Raw genomic sequence first — 21,413 nt, forward strand, 5'->3', positions numbered from 1 at the left:
AGAACTTATGGAAGAATTGCAAATAAAAATACACTTTTGAAACAGAAAATCAAAAAGAAAAGGTTAGAGTGGGCAAAGAAACACAGATATTGGACAACAGATAATTGGAAAAGAGGTGGATCTTAACCCCATTGAGCATCCGTGGGATCAGCTAGACTGTAAGGTGTGTGAGAAGTGCCCAACAAGACAGCCACATCTGTGGCTTTTTCTTTCCATAAGAGCAAAATCTGTACATCATTCCAAACTTTTGCCCACCAGTGTAGTTTTAAATGATAATGTCATTTATTGAATCAAAAAGTGAGAGCAATTATCTCCAAATGGTGAAAACATGTCACAGCAGCGAACTTTACCTGAAGTGTCCAACCTTCCAAAATTCCTCCAAGAGCACAGCGACGACACATCCAGGAACTCACAAAAAATGTTTCTGTAAAAAACAAAATGTGGGTAACATGGTAAAGTGTGAAGAAAATTTTTCTTGTCCAAAAAAACAAAGGTCTGAAGTACAAATAATGTTGAAACTGGAAATGTTCCTTTATTTATTCATATAAAAATAATAATGTCAAAATCTCGAGTCCAAAAATACACTACTATGAAGAATAAACAACATATGTGGCTCTTCATCTAGTGTTGTGACCTCAGCACACTAATGCAATGCATTCTTGAAGTAAACATTTTACTCAGAGACATACAGTATAAAACAAAAGCTTTGCATGCAATGAGGGTTTGTGTGGCTATGTCTGTCCAGACACACATTTAATCCAATCATGATGCGGTTTCCTCCATATCGGTTTCTGTTGCTGTTCACCTGCAAGGTCACCTCTCACTCTGAGACTGATGAAGACTGGCAGATACCAACAGATACGTATAAATAAATAGATTGTTAACAGATTTCTATCTGACCGGGCAATTAAGAGCTGAGTAGATTATGTTAGAGTATATGTCTGCAAACTCCGAAAACAGATTATAATTTACCTCTGTACACACACATATACACAAACAGACACACACACAGTACACTTAATTGATATATTGTCACACATTCTTTCACACAATTTACATATTACTTTTTTTTTTTACACACAGACACACGCAGTTATTCCACTTCCTCCATTAAGATATCACATTGTTGGAATGTGACCCTTTTGAAAATCCCCAAACAGAGGTCTCTGTAGGGGTCTCTATGTTAGCCCCAATGCTCCTTTATCCATTCTCAGAGGTCTGCGAGACCTCACTTCAAGGGTTCAGGCCCCACACTGTGTAACTCAGATCAGGGGAAGAATAATAATGCCCTCCACCAGATAAGTTCCATGACAATCCCTTTACAGCTTTTTCAGATTGTCATAGCTGATTCGTCTGTCTATAAATGATGCCCTTTGGAGCAGACAGACCATATGAGCTGATCAGAGATCGGTTTTTAAATTAAGTCTGCATGCTAAGGACTTATATTTGGCATGGGAAGCTGATATGGGAACAGTTTTTAAAAGCACACATCTTTCCTAGCTGGGCCTCCAGGAATTCACCTGTGCCTAATTCTATCCTTTTGTTTGGTCTCATAAAAGAGGTTTGTGGAGTTCAGTAAGGTTGAGTGGAATTCATGTCAAGCTAGTGGAGAGTTTAAGGTCAATATATAAATAGGAAAAAGAAGGTAAAAATGTATGCATCATTATATTCACAACTGTGTTTGAAGTGCACAGTAAAAGAATACAGGTAATTTTACAGTAATAAACTGGCAGCTACATAAATAAAGTGACCAGTTTCATGAATTATAGGATGTAATTTTGTTGTATCTTCTACAATTCCTTACCATTTATATAATTAAATCATGTAACATTTATATGCCACACTGGAACTACAATGTACATAACAAAAATATTCCAAATAAGAACATAAATATTACTGTAATTTTTTTACAGTAATTATTAACACCCAATTATTGTTTTTCACCATTATTTTAGCAACAGAGTTTACGGCGAGAGTAAAGTATGTGTTGTTTTGTTAAACACAATATACATCACAATTACCCATTAGGTAAATTACACTTTTTATGTCTAAACACACACACACACACATATATATTTGTATTTATTTATTTATTTCCTGACTGTAAAGAGGCTTTTGCAGTCCAGTCATTACTTCCGTAACTTATGGTGCATTCCATTTACCTAGGAATTTGGATGTCGGAGCTGGGAATGTCTTCACACCCGAGTTGACCGCGTTCCAGTACACAAGTCAGAAAACCAAGATGGACAGGGTTGGGGAAGTAACCATTGTTAGCTCATAACATAAAAACACAAAAAAAAAAGCGGTATTTTGCACAGATAATGCCAAAGTATCATGTCCACAGATAGAGGTTGGATAGTACTGTGAGCACCACTGAGTTTATTGAGACATAGACAAACAGAAGTGCTAATAAACAATATATTACTACTGTTTCACTGTTGATACGCTGAGCAGCCATTTTGGATTCTGAAGTCAGGATTGTTACGGTTCCTCCGTTGTTTCCGAGTTGGAACTCCGACTTGAGGGGGCGTTCCAATTAAAAGTTCCTCCTGGGAACTCTGAATTTCTGACTTCTGAGTACAAATGGAATGCACCATTAGCTATGTCACTATGTAACACATTTGCATAATGGCAGTCTAAGGGCTACTTTGGTTATGGTAATGGACAATACATTTCTGACACATGCTCTAAGTGGTTGACCAATAACAACAGATTGGGCCAGCTGACCAATCAGAGCAGAATGGGCTTTTCAGAAAGGGGGGCTTTAAAGAGACAGGAGCGAAAACAGAGCGTTTCAGACAGAGGGTGAAAAGAGATGCTGCAACAATGTACAGTATGAGAAAAAGACTGTGTTTTTGAACATTAAAGCATGTAAACCTATTCTAGTAGACACCCAAAATAAAATTATGAACCTGTAAACAGTGGCGTATTTAGGCATGGGCAACACAGGCAGTCGACCAGGGCGACATTTTGTGTGGGGGGTGGCACGAGGCGGCAAACTGTCTCTTTTGGAACATTGCTCCTTCATGCTGAAATCATCATTCAGATGGTAGTCAGCAAGAAGGAATTTGATTCTTGAGCAATCCAGGATTGACCAGAAAGCCCCCCCCCCCGTCCTAGATTTACTGGCCTTTGTACTGTTGCCCCATGAAATCCGGAGAGAGATGTCGTTGTCCTTGCGTGGATTACAGAGAGGCAGATGGACAGCGGGTCGTGGCCTGTGCAAATCTGCCCTCCCCGGTGCTTTTGTGGGGAATAAGAGTGGATTTATCAAATCACTCCTTATATATGCCCCTGGCATTTGTCATGCACATTCCCATCGCACTGATGACTAGCACTAATCATAAATAATACAAATATTTGACAGCTCCCCATGTCATGCACTGTATCACTAATAGTGGCATATTTCATATAAAATTTTACTTATAAAATTTTAATTATTTGAATATATTAACAAAGTGATTAATGTTAAAAAATGATATGATTAAACATTGTTGACAGAGTTGATGGAAATTATAAACTTTTTTAAGTGTATTAAAAAATATATATATATTATCAAATAGAACCAAACAAAGAATAGCACATTCATATGTTATACATATATTGATAGTATAGTATAACAGGGGAATTGAATATTGTGTCATAATATTTTATACAGGCTTTGGATTTTTTTAAAAAAATAGTTTTAGTGAAGACACTATGATGAATACACCTTAATCATAGGGGATTAATTTATAATTTTCTTATCTATATACAATTTTGCCATTAAAATAAAAATGTTAACAATGTATTCTAAGTCTTTTTTATTTTTTGTTTTCAAAGATCAAAATAACATCCTTTAATGTAAAACAGTAGTGAACTTTCACTCCCTTAAATATAAATTCTGCAAGTTCAACCCAAAATCTGATGACAACTTTACAATCAAAAACCAAATGAGTCAACAACTCTTTCTCACTTTTACAGAAGAAACATTAATCATCAATATCAGTATATCTTGAAATTAAAGATTTAACAGGGTAGATGGTATATAAATATTTGAAATGTACTTCTTTTACTTTATTATTAATATAATATTTAAAGGGGAATAAACAAGCACCCTTCCAGCTAATATTATAAATTATAGAAAAAAAAAAAAATTCCTCTAGGAGAAATTTTATTTTGTTTTTGATGAATATTACAAATATGTTTGTTATTGCATTTTTTTCTCAGTTAGTTCAACACCGTCGAATATTAATTTTGGTTTTGTCACTGTTATGCAAATATGACTTTTGACAAGCTGAATAATGGGTAGAGGACTTATAGCTTTAATGACTAAATTAAATTCCTTAAAATGTACAGGTAAAGGGAAAATTCTATACTTACTAGCGCTTACCTGTTGTTGTGACGTCATAAATAGGGCGGGCCTCTAAGATCTGACCGTAGCTTCAGTGAGTAGTATTGCGTATGACAGGTTGCTGAGACGTCTGTAAAGCAAATTCATGCTTTTTGAATTTCCTTTCCAAGACTGGTACATTTGACTGGGATTTGTATATGTATCTGGAATTACACGTTGGACCTATTCAGATATTATTAGTTCGGACAGGAATATTCGGTTGATTTTTTTTTATGGGACTATAGTGAATTTGTGGACAGCCAGTGCACGGACTGAGGGATTTGAAAGCAAGGATACACGCGCCTCTCCTGCTATACGTTTCTGATAGCTAATGTATCGCACATTGGATTCAACTCCAGAAAAGTTGAACGTTTTCACGGAAGCGATCGGAATTTGTGTCTGCCAATATTTTGCAATGCGCTGAATTCTGCTGGACATTGTCGCGCGGGACTCTTAGAAAAAAAGAGCACCGTGGACGTTTTTGAATTTTTGTTCTATTGCGTAGCTACTACAGCAAGTATATGCTGACTTTAAATTGATTCCTTAAAATTAAACATCTCATATTCTCCTCCCGCGGTGCCTAGCAATAATCGACAACATTTTCAGTAAAATGACCTGGAGCTGAGACTGGAGATTGAGGACTCTCTCCGAACTAACAGAAGAGCGGTTCGGATTGTCAGAACATGAAGTCAGTTACAAGTTTGTTTGTTTTAAGTGTGTTGCTGAGTCCAACAACCGTGTCCTGGAGCGCGACGGTCAACAGCCGTGGAGGTGAGTTCAGTTTGTCAGTTGTCAGGTGATGTTCAGGAAATGATAAACAAGGAGAGCACTCATTGAAATGTTTGAAATATAGACTAAACGTGCTCAAATAGCAGGTTGGCCATTTTAAAATGATAGCAAAGCCTAATTTTTATACCTTTAGTTTGCGAACTCTTACATTTTGCGAAGCAAAGAAAGTCAACCAACCAAAGGCGCGAGACATGGGGACAACCTGTGCGCGCTGGAGCACCACGTCACCATAGAGAAAACACATATCACCGGCATGGTTTCATTTTGCGACTGTTGTCGATTCTGATTGGATTTATTATTAATGTTGTGTGTTTGTGTAATCGTAAGATTTATGCAACACATTTAGTGCTTTAAAGTAGGCAACTTTTCCTACTCTCTTATTTAGCTGTACATGTGGCTCACCTATATATTCAAAGGAGAAATAGATGTGTAAAAAATAGGCTATACAGAGTACTGGTCATCTCTTCTGGCGAGAGACACCCCCTGGGTCGACCTCATGCCTGAGTCACACTCACGCGTGTTCCCTCCAGTCTTGTTTTTCTGGATTTGTATATGTAAATGATGAGGGCGTAGTAGTGGATGTGTTTGCTCGCTTCGGACAGGGCAGTTGATTAATCGACGAAACTGACTCTCAATTTCGCTCATCAGCTAAATGCATATCTGCACCTTTCATGCACACGAACGAATGTGGTAAACTGACAGAATCTTGCTCTTTTCAGAAGCACGCTGGTGCTGAATTATGTTAACCCCTCGCGAGAACGATTGAGATGATCTTTCCATCACCAGAGCACCATTCATCCCCCTTCCTAACCTGAACACTGTTTGAACAGCATTGGGAAAAGCAATGAACTCTTAGTTACACAGCACTATTGTCCTTTGTTGAACCTTGTCAGGCATATTTTGTCCAAACAGCTGTGATGTCCTGCAAGTGGAGTGCCTAATGTAAGATAATGTGCATTATGCAGTAAGAACTGTTCTGTGCTTGACCGGAAGTGAAAACAGCATCTCTCCACCTGTTCTTACTAACAGACCATGTTACACTCCCTTATGTTTTTGTGGCTTCTCTGAAAAAATCTACATTATATAGGATTTTGTATTTGCATAATATTTATTTTTATTTATATGTTAATCAAAATGTGTTAGACTACCCTGAGACTCACTCATCATTCTTGAACTGACCTCTGGCTGAGTGTGTAGAGAGAAGAAAACCCTTGACTCATATGAGTACACTTGAATAGCTGTGTTTTTAATACCCCTCACGTGAAACTGATTAGGACTGAAACCAAGGGCGTAGATTTGGAATGAATATTGTTGGGCGTGAAGCATTTACATGTTTCCATTGATCATGGTATAGATATTGTGTGTGTGTGTGTGGGGGGGGTGTTACTTGCTTGTTTTGATTATTGAAATGTTAAATTACCTCCCCCCATCCCCCCTGGAATCTATGCCCTTGACTGAAACACAGTGGTCACCATTTCACAAATTAATGTGAAATTGTGTGGTGTGACTGACTTTGACCCTTACAAAGTTAGGTTTGGAAACCTAGCCTTAGACAATGGTTTTGGAAACAAGCCTTAGACAATGGTGGACAGCAGGGCTGCACGATTTGGGGAAAATGTCATATTGCAATTATTGAGGCTAATATTGCGATATGCGATTGCGATTTAGATATAATAAACAAAGGGTAACATGAGTCAACTTGCTTAGTTATCAAGGAAAATGCACAAATAGATTACTGATAATGCTGAAATGTGTATTTCTCAACCTGCCGTCATATAATCGCACAGGCTGACATCGCGATTGCGATATGATTTATCGTGCAGCACTAGTGGACAGTCTACAGATCAGTAGAATTCAGGGTCTTCTTTTGAATGTTTAGGGCTGATTTTGAGGTATTGCTTTTTTGGAATGAGCGTACTCACACTGGGTCATGGGATTTTAATGGAAATTTTACTACATGATTAAGTTAACATGTTAGAAGCAGGTTGAAATAAATTGGAAATTAAAACTTCAAAAATGGAAAGCGCAAAACCGGGAATGGCAATAATTTTACAGACTGGTCTCACAGTGAAATCGGAAACAGTAGGTTGACTTTTCTTTAGATAAATTCGGTCTGTACTTACCGAAATTCGAAACACTGCCCCAGTGACAAAGCGGTAATTGTTGTTATGGTCAAGTGTGAACTCCATTTTCTGGGTGAAATGTCCATGGAGGGGTACCATAAGCGAGTTGTGAAGTGAGTTGTTTTCAGCTGTACAGATTGAAATACAGTGAAGAGGAATGCATATTTAATAAACTTGCCGCTTGTCATTGAGTCGGCATAGTGTGGCCGATCCTAGGGTACTGGAACTCTCGGAAACAACATGCCAACTTCCCGTGTGATCATGTTGAAATAAAACATAGTAATTTATAATTAGTAAACAGGTTCAATAAGCTAAGTCTTGTGCCTTAATTTCAGAAATGCCACCTCCTCCTACATATGGACATGACTTTTCCATTTCTTTCCTAGCTCACTCCTACAGCGTATGGGCTTGCATGCATCAGCATAAAACTTCACAAATGCTTTGTTTCAGCATTCCTAACAAAGAAGCATTGGAATTTGCTGAGTTAAATGTCATAGCTAACGTAAGCAGACTGAAAGTAGTTGCATTAATTTAGTGATACAACAATTTAATTCTCTGTGAAGTGTCTGTATGGAGGGAAGTGTAGTCAAGGGTAGCTGTACTATACATGCTAAAACATTTTGGCAAATTCTTGACCTTTTTGACTTTGTCCCCCTGTGAACCATTATTTTGTGTGTTGTGCAAGGTGAGCGCAAGACGTATATTGATTCCACTTTTTGGACATTTTGTGTTTTTTGAGGATGCTAATGTTTAATAGCTGGCTGAGAAGGGAATTCTCTTTTGGGAATTCTCCAGCTGTAATGCTGTTATAATTTTACCAACACTTTAAAGTACAGTGTTGTTTTGATTATCTCTTTTCAAGGTTATATTCATGTATGCTAAATTGAATTAAAACAGTACACAGGGTCTAAGAAAGGTCCTTCGATAAGTTGGAGGGTAAGACCAGTGAGACTGACAGCTGAGGTCAAATGTCAAAGGTCAGTCTGCTTCTGTGAATAAGTTGTCTAGTCTCATCAGAGGATAAGATCTTTACTTTAACCACCATATTTCTATTTCTTTCTTACTTTAGCTTTCTTCTCAGTTTAGGCCTATTTCAGCCATGTTACAAAATTACTTTATGAACTCACTAATGGTCAGACTAATTACTTAACAACCCAGACTAACAATTTTAGCCAAAGTAACCCAAATCCATTGCCACACTGTCTTGTCTCAACTGACTTTCAGACAAAGAGACTCTAGGTCCGGGCGTACTTCAGGTGACCACATTCTGTATAGGATTGTGCTGGGCAACAGCGTTGCTTTCCTGAGAATACTCCATTGACCCTGAGTGCAGACGGACGCATTCAACCCAAGCATGCGTAGTACGACTGCTTTGTTATACTCATTTAGTAGCGTCAATGCCCAGCGCATGCACCGACGATGCACACAGACCATCACCCTGTCCGCTGGTCGAGAAAATCTGTCACATAATATGTCACACAGTGCGCAGAGCCATCAGCAGCGCGGACAACAAAGTATATTCAGGCCTTTAAGCCCTAAGTCAAACACTAGCCTTTCAAACACAGTTAAGTCAAACACTAGCCTTTCAAAGTATACTTTATTTGACTGTGTGCGCAAACACAGGCAGTTGGCGATTGCGTTAAGACTGCTTTGAGATACTGAACTATTTCTCTTCAGGAGTTTAGACCCATAAAGATGTAGATCCAGTTATACAAATGCAGGCATCTCCTGACCTCCACATGCATGCACTCTTGATGTGAACTTCCACTGTTGTTGTTTCTACCTTCATTCCCTGATGTTTATTGGCAATTACATCTTATTCTTGTGCTTTTTCGTGAGAGCAACAGCTAAATTGTGAGTGTTGCCACCTTGAGGACCCCAATAACTAGTGCAAATAATTCCAGGCACATCTGCGTTCTGTGTCTTCAGAGTACCCTGGGTTGGAAAAATCAGGCCACGTCCTGTATGCAGACACCTAGCGTTTGCATCCAACCAAAGTACACTTTGGGCTTAAATCTGTCACTTTGTGCAAAGTTTGACATGTCAGTCTGTGTTTGCTGTCTGTCTGCCTGACCCTATAATGCATAATACATGTGATTTTTTAATGATGGAGAAATGGTGTGAAGACATGATTGCTGGGTCCATACATAGCAGAGAGGGCTGCTAGTACCACCATTAAATACTGAGTCATTTGAGAGGTCTTTTATCTCCTCAGACACACCACATATTTTCATGTCTTTGTGTATGTTCATGTACAGGCCTAAATCATATTCTCTATAATACAATATTCCAGTTATGAAGTCCTCAATAGTGCTGAGCATATTAGAACTGGTGCTAGCAACGGCAAGGCTGTTGGTTTGATTCCCAGGGATTGCATGGACTGAAAAAATTTATATCCTGAAATCACTGTATGTAGCTTTGGATATAAGCGTCTGCTAAATGCATAGATGAAAATGATTGTCATATTCCTGTCCCTGGTTCTGTATACCTTTTACTAAACACTGTAAATGACACATACATTCTACACACACACTGACGCATAAAAGACATTTGCTGTCATGTAGTATTTCCAATCCATTAGCACTTAAGCTTATCCATCAGATCAACTTTTATGGCTCAAAAGCATTTATGAAAGCCTGTTGTGTTGCAGGAGACCATAGAGGCCCTAGGTTGATCATGTGTTGTGATATATCAGAATTACAAAAACATGTTTCCACCACCCACCCACACACCTTTCCAGCCACATGTCGCCAGCAGTGTGATTGGACAGGAACGCAGTGGACAGGCTCATCAGTATGTGTCAAGTTCTCATAAACAGTGATTTTGCCCAGAAGAGCTTACAATGGTTTTGCCAAGTAAAGTTTCTGGATCAAAATCATCCTTGTTGGTCCTAGAACATCATTTCTATCAACCAATCAGATTTTAGGGATGAGGATAGGGAAAGGGTTAGGCTTGGGCTGGCATTAAGGGCTTGAACAATATTCTTATCAACCGTTTACTTCTCTTTATTTTAAAGCTTGGTTATAGTTATATGTTCTGTGATGTAACAGATGTTCATCCAGATGTTGATCCAGAAACACATCCTACATGGTAAAACCATGATCACCATCTTTTTTTGGTCATCTGGAGTCTGAGGCCACTACATTGTATGAGGGCTATTCAACTTCGCTCCTAGAAGGCCAACGTACTGACGAGTTATCTAAAACTATCCATTAAGATCTTAATTGCTTAAAAATTTTCAAGTTGTTCAAGAATAGCACTATTTTTTCAGGAGCCTAAGGTGGTGCTATGGAACAGCTACTGGGTGTTTATATTAGCAGGCCTTGGAGTTTTGTTATGCCACACCTTGAGATGTAACAACTTGAAGTGTCATAAATACACTCATACACACTCACTGTTTCCTCTGGGGGAAATGTAACGATCCCTACGGTGGCAACCCTTGCCAGAAAAGTAAAGACTGCTGCATCCCTAATAAATCTAACACTGCAGGGTTGTACAGTAGGATGTGGCTCTCTGTGTCAAATTAAATGTTTTGTGTGCTTGTTTTAATGAGCGTCTATATGTTTTCCTCAGTCTTGCATCTGTTTGTAACAATTTTAATGTGTTCCCAATTTGTGTGAAGACTTATAGGTGTTTTTGTGTTTAGTTGTGTGATGATCTGTTTTTATTTTCTTTGCATTGTCCAGGAGCTGAAAAATCACATTCACTGCAGGAGCAGAGTGACGCAGTGGCCGTATATTTTAGTGGAACTCATTTGTGTACTTTCTTTCAATGACCAATTACTGACTCTGGTCATGAATATGTGATAAGCCATCATGATTGATGAATGAGGCCCAGCGAGCCAGTGGGAAGGGACAGAACTCTAAAGCTGCTGAGCTGTGCACTGATTGCAAAGTATTGATCTAATGGAAAGATGGGACATGATAACAGAGTTAGAGGAGTATGTGTGTATTGATCGGTTCTTTGATATTATTGAGTTAATTCTGGATGTAAGGCCCTTGCTTTCATTTGTTTGATGCACTTTCTACACAGTTATTATTTGATTTTTTTCATTTATCTCAGTCAATGGGTTATTCTCAGGAAATGGTGCCATTTGTGTACAATGTGTGTCTCTGACTTATTATTATAATGAACAGGATACTTAACTTAGGACCCATTTACACTTGGTAATTTCATGCGTTTCTACTGATCGGATTGCTGTCCGATTGAATAAGCTCATTCCATGTACACTTGGCCACATCAATGCGTCTCCACTCCGCCAAACGTAAATACATTTGAGCTTCAATTCCCACGCTATATGCAAATAAAGCAGAGTTCACTTCCATGATTATGCTAAGGCCTGGCAGCAAATTTAAAATATATGATTTATTATGTGATTTCAGGTGACTTTGCCCAGTGTGCACGTGTGTGTCTGTATGTGTGTGCGCTGTGTGTATTTTTCCCCTCCGGGCATCTAGAAGGTAAGATGCCTCATGTGCGTTAGCTATGCTCATTGTCAGTACATACATTTCCGTCAGTCCTACAACATGCATTAGTTTCATAATTTGTAATTATTGATTGCATGACGTGAGCCCTATGCAAGTATTCGGTTATAGCTCTTGTGTTTCAAATTTTCCCCTTGCTGACACAGCGCTATTTGGTTGGAGTAAAGTTTACATATGCATCTTGAAAAGCCAGATGCATTTACATTTATGCATTTGGCAGACACTTTTATCCAAAGGGACTTACAGTGCACTTATTACAGGGACTTGACACTTGACTGAGTTTCGAATGGAATGCATCTCAAACCACCTCCGGAGGTGGTTTGGTTGATTGGATTTATATCTGTCTCAAATCCATCTTGGAGAGCATTAACTCTTGGTCTTTTCATGATCGGATAGCAATCCGATCAGCAAAATGCTTGAAGTGACCAAGTGTAAATACCTTAGCAACGTTAGGCTATTTGATGTTTAGTGAGTAAGGCAAAATAACTTTTTATATACGTAAAACATTAATATTATTTGTTTTGTTAGAATACCAGCCATTTTGCAATGTCCATCAACAAGATACATCTAGGATTTGGCAAGGTAGGTTTAAGAATCGGCCATTAAAAACCCATATATGGTGAGCACTATTCTAAATATTGGCGAGACCTAATTACGCAGCCTGATCTCATGAAAATTTTGTGGCTGTGGTGGCATTTTATCTATACATTTTGTAGCCTAGTTTATTGACCGTATAGTGGCAGTGGCACTAAAAGTGAGTTAAATGTTCTCCTAAACAGATGAGGTTTTTAAGGTTAATGGTCTATTGATTTGTAAATCAACTAAACTGTCCTTCCTACCCTAAAACTTAAACCTAGACCCTAACTGATAGTTTCAAAACAACAAATGTGAGATGATAAACACTATTGTCTGCAACAGTGTGTTTTTTGGAGCTTCACATTGCAATGCTCAGTGGAGCTACTGTGCAACTGAATCACTCTTGAACAAATTTGATGCAAAATGTAAATGTAGTTGGTTAGGCAATTAAAATGTTAAAATATATTGCCTTAAAAGTCATGTGCAATAATAACAATTTTATGACGTCACGATACCATTGTTTAAGGAACAGGGCAAAAAGTAAGTGTTTATGATCTGATAATCTGCCATCTTTCTCATTATTTGTTTGAAAGTGAACAAAAATCGTTGTTGTTGTAGCATCTCTAGTGTTTATTTCAACAGGAAAGTGCAGCAGGTTTAGTAAAGTGATTCTATGAAACCAGGTTGTAATTATGTCTCTCTCTTTCACTCTCACTCTCTCTCCCATACCCCCCCTGTTTGTGCCTGCATGGTGCTATTGCTTTCAGGGTCTGCTCCAAGCATGACTGTGCCAGCAAGGAAATCCAGTATACCCATTCAAAACTTAATGGCAGGATGCATCCTTGAGAGAACAAAGGAAGACTGGAGTTCTTTCTAGAAACATGCATGCACACACATACACATAAACGTGTATAACCCTCCCTTCTTCAATCAGAAAAGACCTGACTAATGGAAATCACTGATTGTGCAGTGTGTAAACACAGGGCGGAAGGTGGAGGATGTAAAATCCATGCCTTGTTAGTTCCCCAGCTCTCTTTCATCATTTTTTTAATCACTGGCCAGTAATTGGGCACTGGAGGTGGTAAATAAAACAGGGTGGCTTGTGAAATACTAGGAAGGTTAATTTGTCAAATACAGTTTTTTCCTTATGGTCTACTTGCAGGTTGCTTGTTTATGCTGATCTGGGATCAGTCTCTCCAATTCTGAGCCTGTTCTTAAACATATTAAGATTGAATTCAGATCAGACGGAAAAGAGAACCACTAAAAGACTCCCTGTTGTACTCATGGCCATATGGGGAGAGGGGAATGCTGGGAAGCTCAGACACAGTTGTAGCTTCTGTGTGTGTGGCTATAATATAAGGGGAAATGAGAAAAAGATGCTGAATGAGTTTTTGCACGTTTTTGTTTTTTGTGAGTCTGTGCAACAGATGCCACCCTGCCTCTTTCTCTCTCGCTCGCTCTCTCTCTCTCATCAACCTAAAAGTTTTAACTACATGTATCTCTTTCAAGAGTGCAGAAATAAATCTGAGACAGAGAAATTATTTAGATGTATGTCTCTCCAGAGATATTTACAATATTAAATTATTTGGATTAGAGCCAAGCAGGGAAATAAAGAGTGTTACAGGATGCATTGTGTGTGTGTGTTTCCTGCTTTCTTTCTCTCCCTCTGGTTTACGCCTGGACAAAATATCAAATATTTATGATTAATTTGTTGTCAATAATATCAAGCAACATCATAAATATTGCAGTGCTTTTCATGCGCTTTTTATTTGGCTATTAGGTTTCTTAAAGACAATCCCTGCCTGTCTCGTGACTTGCGATTATGAAAGCATTGCGATATTTTGTAACATCGCTGATTTAAACTTCAGTAGCAAAGAATAAAAACAAGCTTTCGATTCAGTTCTGTAAATCAGTTCAAAATGTTTGCTTCAATGAATTGATACAAAACTTTAAATTAACCATTCGTTTGCCGTGATTATTTTTAAATAGATTTTTTTTACTGTATTGTAATTCTTGCATTAAAGTAAAAGTTCACCCATAAATGAAAATTCATAATTTACTCACCCTCTTGCCATACACGATGTGTATGACTTTCTTTCTTATGTTAAAGAAGAAGATTTTTAGAAGAATATCTCAGCTCTGTAGGTTCATGCAATGCAAGTCAATGGTGGCCAGAATTTTGAAGATATGATTTGATAGGTGTGGGTCGAAACAGATCAATATTTAAGTCCTTTTTTACTATAAATTCTCCTCCCTTCCCAGCAAGTGGCGATAAGCACTGAGAATGTGAATAGCTAAAAAACAAAAGAAGAAGAATGTGGAAGTGAAAGTGGACATCTTTAGGGAAAAAATTACTTAGATGATGAAAATATAAAAACACATACAGCATTTGATCTAATACTTTTTACTGAGAAAAAAATATTATCCATTCTGAAAGCTTTGTGAGATGACCAAGTGGAGTTAAAGAAGAGAGAGAGCAGATTGGAGGGATAAGGCAGATGGGTGTAATGGAATGGAATGTTAGATCAGAGTGTCACCAGAAGTGACTGTAATCGTCTGAGGTTAAGCGTTGTGCATTGTCCACTAATAGGATTGCAATAGAGGGGTCTGTCTCAGTGTGGCACACACACACACACACACACACACACACACACACACACACACACTCACACACACACACACACACACACACACACACACACACACCGTCTTTGTCTAAAAATGATCAGTTCTTTCATGTATTAGAGCGAATTGCACTAAAAAAGTAATATAAACCATATTTTTAGGCCTATTAAGATTTTTTGGATTGTGAAATTATTATCATTACATTTAAGCAAATTGTCTCTCCCAGTTCTCATTACTGTAATACAAAAGAAAAAGCTAATTTAAATTGCTAATGTATTTGTAATTTTTGCACTAATACATTATAGTATTTGTTATATAGCCTATAATTTATGCTGCTTTAAATAAAAAGGGGACAAAAACATAATATTAATGAGAATCACAAGAGATTAATTTGAATTATTAAAAAAATATCTAAAAAGGAATTACTGTAATGATAATCTGTTGGGATTATGTACTTAACTGACATGAAAATAATGTCACAATGCAAAAAATCTTAAAGTCTTAAAACCAGTCTTCAATTTCTTTAGAATTTCTTATGTATTTCTTTTGATTTTGGGGAGAAATATGACCTGGGCATGTTTTCGAGAGATTCACACAAACAGACCCATCTGAAAGCTTAAACGTGTCATTTTGATTTGAGTCACTGTATCGAATTGGTTTGGGTGGGTGGGTGGGGTGTGGAGGTTAAAGAATAGATTAGTACACCACAAAGAAAATTCTGTTGGTTTGTATGGGTGTGTGTCATCTAATCTGCATTAATGTTCATGTGTGTCACACAGTCAGATGTCTCAGGCAGCATGTAGGTCACTAAATAATGCATTGATTTCCTCCTGGGTAGGGTTTATAGCTTTTACTGATTCATTGGAACATCATCTTCTTTTTCCTTTGAACTCTATTTAGATTTTTTTTATTGAGCTTCGTATGACTCGTCCCATAAACCACCTGTTACACATTTCCTCCTACCTGTGTTTGCCTGTCCTTTGATGCATAAAATTAACAGGACACTCCATTGGTTCAGTACATGCTCTGATGCTCTATTGGTCAGAGGCTCTCTGCTCACTGGTTGGTGGCAACACTGGCAAAACATCTCTCAGTTTAGGATAAACCTACAGGTTTTTACATTGATTTATTGACAGAAGTCAACACACATGATAAAACACTGGCATGACTTACAAAGAATTTAAATGATTCTCTGACATCAATTAAAATCAGTTAAGTTAACAGACTTAACACTGTTTATACATGTTGACTCATAAGAGTGTGAATGCTGCAGGTTCCATAAAATATTTGATTAACAGATCATCTAAGAAGACTAAAGAGGGGATATAAGCAGCGTTGCATAAATCCTGTGTCTTCATGAACATGTTCAGTCTGATATTTTGTTTGTAAAAACACACTGGTGGCACACTCTGTTGAATGGAGGTTTAACAGTGGTGTACCCGCTTCACTTAGCCGACCCCCTTTAATCCATGACCTTTAAAGTTTCAACCAAATGGAGAACTAGGTCCCTACTTTTGGTTTAGATCATATTGAATTCTGCCTAAACTAAACCAGTTTTGTCTGCAAATAGATCATTGAGAACTGTGGATGTGATTAAGTGGTTTTTATCCAGTTTTTAGACATAAAGTGAAAAGATTCAAAGCTGGAATAATTACCTTAACATTTCCCTTGATCATATGCTGCAGAATTGCTTGCAATTACATCCATTTGTGTGATTATTTAGCTGAACAGTGGCTTTAAATAAGCTTGGAAAAAAGCTGGAAAGCATGCAAAGAGATTTACAGTCTTTCATGAATTGCAATTTGTGTAAATTGCTAGTGTTGCCCAATATTCATTATTCAAGCCAATGAGCCCTCCTCCCTATGTCCGTGACCCCATCACAACACTTTGAATTTAACTGACACAAAGTAACATTCCTTTAATAAACATGATGGTAATAGACTGTAACCTTAATGCATTATATGCATACAGAGACAGAGGTCAATCACATCAATTTATAAATATATAGTTGATACATTTACATATGCACAGTGGGTATACTGTACAGTATATAAGCATTTGTGGTCTAGACTCTGTATAGTTAAGCAGAAATATATAAACAGTGTGCATATACTATCTTTTGTGATGACATTAAGTAACACACTACAGTTTAATTTTAGCAGCTAAAAGATATTTTCTAGATAGTTTAGACCATTTATAGTATACAGGGCGTGAATTGCTTAAAAATTATTGAATGCAGACAATTGTGTTAGTTTTATACCGTTTCATTGGCTTGTGACAGTGAACACAGACAGCTGTGTGTCCTACATCGTTCTCTCTCACTCTCTCATTAGTCTTCAGGGTTCTCAATGTAAGACGTCAGAGCTCCATGTCCAGAGGTACCAGGCAACCAAGGCTGGCGACAGTCAGCTGAGATTTATTTCTGTGCTTGTTTGCTTGTTTGTTTTGAATATAGCCAGTCTGAAATATGGTGATGCATGTTTGCTTGAAAAATTAATGTTTAGTTTGTTTACATCTGACCTAAATGTTTGAGAATGAGCAAAAGTTTAGACTGAAGTAGTTAAAGAATTGTTTAATATCATTGAAATACACTTTTTTACAAAAGTAAATACGTTACAATAGGGGAGACTGGGGCTAATTATCACATAGGGAAGTTTTCACAAGGGCTTTATATCCTTAACTATAAGGTTTTGTGAGACAACATCCAGTTGAACAAATGCTTGTTTTCTCTCGCAGTGGTTTTGTAAGTTGGTTAGAATAATTCTTGTGGATTCTGTCCTCCTAAAACTAAAATTCCAATATAATCATATTTTTGTGATAGTTGTTGGGCAAATAGGTGAACACATTAAAACCACAATGGTATACATTCAGGCGATGGTCACTTATACAGTATAATGAAGTTAGATTTTATGATGGTTGAACCTAGGGCTGGGCGATATGGCAAAAAATATTATCACAATATGCTTTTTCATATCATTCGATATCAATATTTATCATGATATTCAATCACATTTGCACATTGCACATTTTTTTTAATTTCCAAAAAAACTAAATATATATTATTATTATAAATTTTTTTTACATTCCAATAATTTTCATATTTCTTAACATACAGATATCCAAGTATGGGGACATAGAAGCCCTTGTGACTGAGGAATGATACTGTATGGGGGTTCAGGGGTATCTCCAGAGAGAAACTTTTGAAAATGTAAAAGTCTGAATGGACCATTTTTCTATTTTCATTCAAGTGAAAAAGACTAGGCTACAAACTAGTAATTGTTTTGTCTTTCATCCTTGTCAGAGATGATGAAATCTGAATAATTTCACAAAATTAGAACAGAAATATATTTGTTTATTATTAAAGGCTTGGAACATGCTGATTAATAGAACTAAATTTTGAAAGAAAAAACGTTATGGTCTAAAGGCGCTCTGGAAAAAAGCACCTAATGTTTACTCACATGTGGGGAAAAGAGGATGTGGGTGTGGACCGGGACAGGGCATCAGTGAAGCGTGAAGTGCCCAATTTTAAGTCCCCGTGGTCACGTAGTGATTCGCCTCAATCCGGGTGGCAGAGGACAAATCCCAGCTGCCTCCTTGTCTGAGACCGTCAACCCGTACATCTTATCACGTGGCATGTTGAACGCGTTGCCACAGAGACATAGCGTGTATGGAGGTTTCATGCCATCCACCGTGGCATTCACGCTCAACTCACCATGTGCCCCACCGAGAACTCACCACATTATGGCGACCACGAGGAGGTTACCACATGTGACTCTACTCTTCCTAGCAACCGGGCCAATTTGGTTGCTTAGGAGACCTGGCTGGGTCACTCAGCACGCCCTGGGATTCGAACTAGCGAACTCCAGGGGTGGTAGCCAGCGTCTTTACCACTGAGCTACCCAGGCTGGAAAAATAATGACTGGATAAAAGAGCAACGTCAACTTTTGGGGTCAAACTTTCGTTAAATAGTCATATTCAACATAAATAAGACATGCAGTAGGATAAATGCTACTGGATATTATGCTCCCAGAATTCATAGCAAAATACATTCTAACTGGTAAGAATGGGCAAGTAGGAGGCGGGAACCGGCAGAACAGTCAACATAACTTTAATGACATAAAAGAACTGAACATAACATAAAACACATAGACGCACACATACACAGCTGCCTTGTGTGGGTCTCTCTCTCTCGAACTGGCGCCCCCAGCTTGTCTTTATCCCCCTCCTGACCCGCCTCCTCTTCACACACCTCCACCTCCCGATTCAGGACGGCATGATGTACTCCTCTCCCTTCCTGGAGGGGAGGTGTTGCTTTTCCGGCCGTCCATCTGCCGGCAGGTCTTCCTTGCCTCTCTGAAGTCCTGGGAGAGATGAGGGGAGGGGGAGGGGAGAGGGAAAGAGCGAGGGGGAGAGAGAGAGAAAAACTTGCTTGCCGGTCCCTGGACACGCCGTCGCCCTGGTGCCCAGCCACCTCCATTCCAATGCGGACGGCCGCGGCTACTCCTCTGGCGGAAGGCAGTGGCGAGGACTCCATGACAGCGCATCCCTCCTCCTTCCCGTGTTTTGGCACCAGTGTAACGGGTAAGGATGGGCAAGGAGGAGGCAAGAACTCCTTGCAGTTTTATTTATTAACCACTAGCGGGCCAAAAGTTACATAGTGTAGCTTTAATGTCATTTTTTTATAAAAGAGTGTGTGTGTGTGTGTTTGTGTGTGTGTGTGTGTGTGTGTGTGTGTGTGTGTGTGTGTGTGTGTGTGCATTTGTGAGCGTGTATTTATCACTTTGTGGGGACCAAATGTCCCCATAAGGATAGTAAAACCCGAAATGTTTGACCTTGTGGGGACATTTTGTCGGTCCCCATGAGGAAAACAGCTTATAAATCATACTAAATTATGTTTTTTGAAAATGTAAAAATGCAGAAAGTTTTCTGTGAGGGTTAGGTTTAGGGGTAGGGTTAGCTTTAGGGGATAGAATATAAAGTTTGTACAGTATAAAAACCATTATGTCTATGGAAAGTCCCCATAAAACATGGAAACACAACATGTGTGTGTGTGTGTGTGTGTGTGTGTGTGTGTATGCTATAAACAATATCTGTAACAATGCTTAAGGGTTGGTTCACCACATTTTGCCTTAATGACACACACAAGCTATGGCAATGGCGTCTAAAGGTGAAATGCTAGACATAGACACATATGAAGTCATACTCATACTGAGAAAGGATGAGGCCTTATAAAAGGAAAGAGTGAGAGAGAGAGACGAAGTAAAAGAAAGAAGCACAGGAGGAGACTAGAAGGATAGGTCAGATGTTGCTCCGTGGTTAATACATTTATCTAAACTATGTTTGTGCTGTCAGATGTGTGCCATTGTTTTGGTCAAGGACACTAACTGGGAAAGTCAATGCACTGCTGATAAATGTATTCCCTGCTTTTCTACTTTTGAATTGTGTGTGTGTGTGTGTGTGTGTGTGTGTGTGTGTCTGTTACACTGAAAGAGTCTGCCTCTATTCATGCTCCACAGCGACAGAGAGACACACACTGATGCAAAGTGATCTACCCTCCAGGGGTCTCAAAGAGAAATAATGAGAGAAAAAGAGAGGCGAAGAGAAAGAAGCGCAGGAGGAAAGCAGGATCTAAACAGGATCTTAGGCACTCCTTCATTTAGATAATCATTAATAACTAATAGATGTGGAACTAAACACACACACACTCATTTTTCAAGCCTTGTGAGCAAATATTTTTGAACAGTGTCTTTACAACATGGTTACAGCAGTATAACTGGTTAAAAGGCTGTGTGCTTGGGATTAGAGTGCGTGATACAGATTAATTCGACCTCCAAAAAATGTGTGTCTTTGTGTGTGTGTGTGCGCGCACCATTGTTTGTAGAGAAATTAGTCTTTGTCTTGGTCATATCAGTGATAAAGAGCAAACAGGAATGCTGCTAATGTGTAAAAATACTGCTTGACTGCTGCTGAGTAAATACACACACACACACACATACAGTAACAGCTGCATTAACATTTCTTGGTCATTTTACAGCTTGCCTTTTGGCCCTATATGATTGCTGCTGTTGCTTTGGTGTCTTGAGTTGTCTTAAGTACAGATTAATGCAAGTATTTGGTCAATTTGAGACCACTATTGGGGTATGTTGTCATAAATGGTCAACGTGCATTCAGTGAACTGTACCTTTTTCCTGGGCACATAGTGGAAATGAAGTTTTTGTGAAAGGTATGTGATTAGTCAGACATTAACTTTCAAAAGTAAACCTACTGAGAAATGATCACTGAAGGAAAAAATGCGACAACCCCAGTCTCCCATATATGGGTGTTCCATCAATTTCTTGTTTTAGGGTGGATTTCTATTAAAACTTACATAATTAAACTTTTTTTATTTTTGTTATATGAAGGTTAAAACTAACCGTCATCATTCATTTTTTGTACTTTTCAGAC

General features: G+C 38.3%; 1 protein-coding gene across 1 annotated transcript in view; it reads left to right on the forward strand.

The window, feature by feature from the left end:
- Positions 1-4,455: 4,455 nt before the first annotated feature.
- sema4f (sema domain, immunoglobulin domain (Ig), transmembrane domain (TM) and short cytoplasmic domain, (semaphorin) 4F) overlaps positions 4,456-21,413 on the forward strand; it is a 94,570-nt gene continuing 77,612 nt past the window's right edge. Inside the window, exon 1 of the mRNA XM_052132051.1 lies at positions 4,456-5,143. Within this exon, the coding sequence (XP_051988011.1) occupies positions 5,056-5,143 (88 nt within the window). The 5' untranslated portion in view covers positions 4,456-5,055. The remainder of the gene's footprint in view (positions 5,144-21,413) is intronic.

The sequence above is a fragment of the Xyrauchen texanus genome, chromosome 1 (genome assembly GCF_025860055.1).
Source record: "Xyrauchen texanus isolate HMW12.3.18 chromosome 1, RBS_HiC_50CHRs, whole genome shotgun sequence".
NCBI classification, from domain to species: Eukaryota; Metazoa; Chordata; class Actinopteri; order Cypriniformes; family Catostomidae; genus Xyrauchen; species Xyrauchen texanus.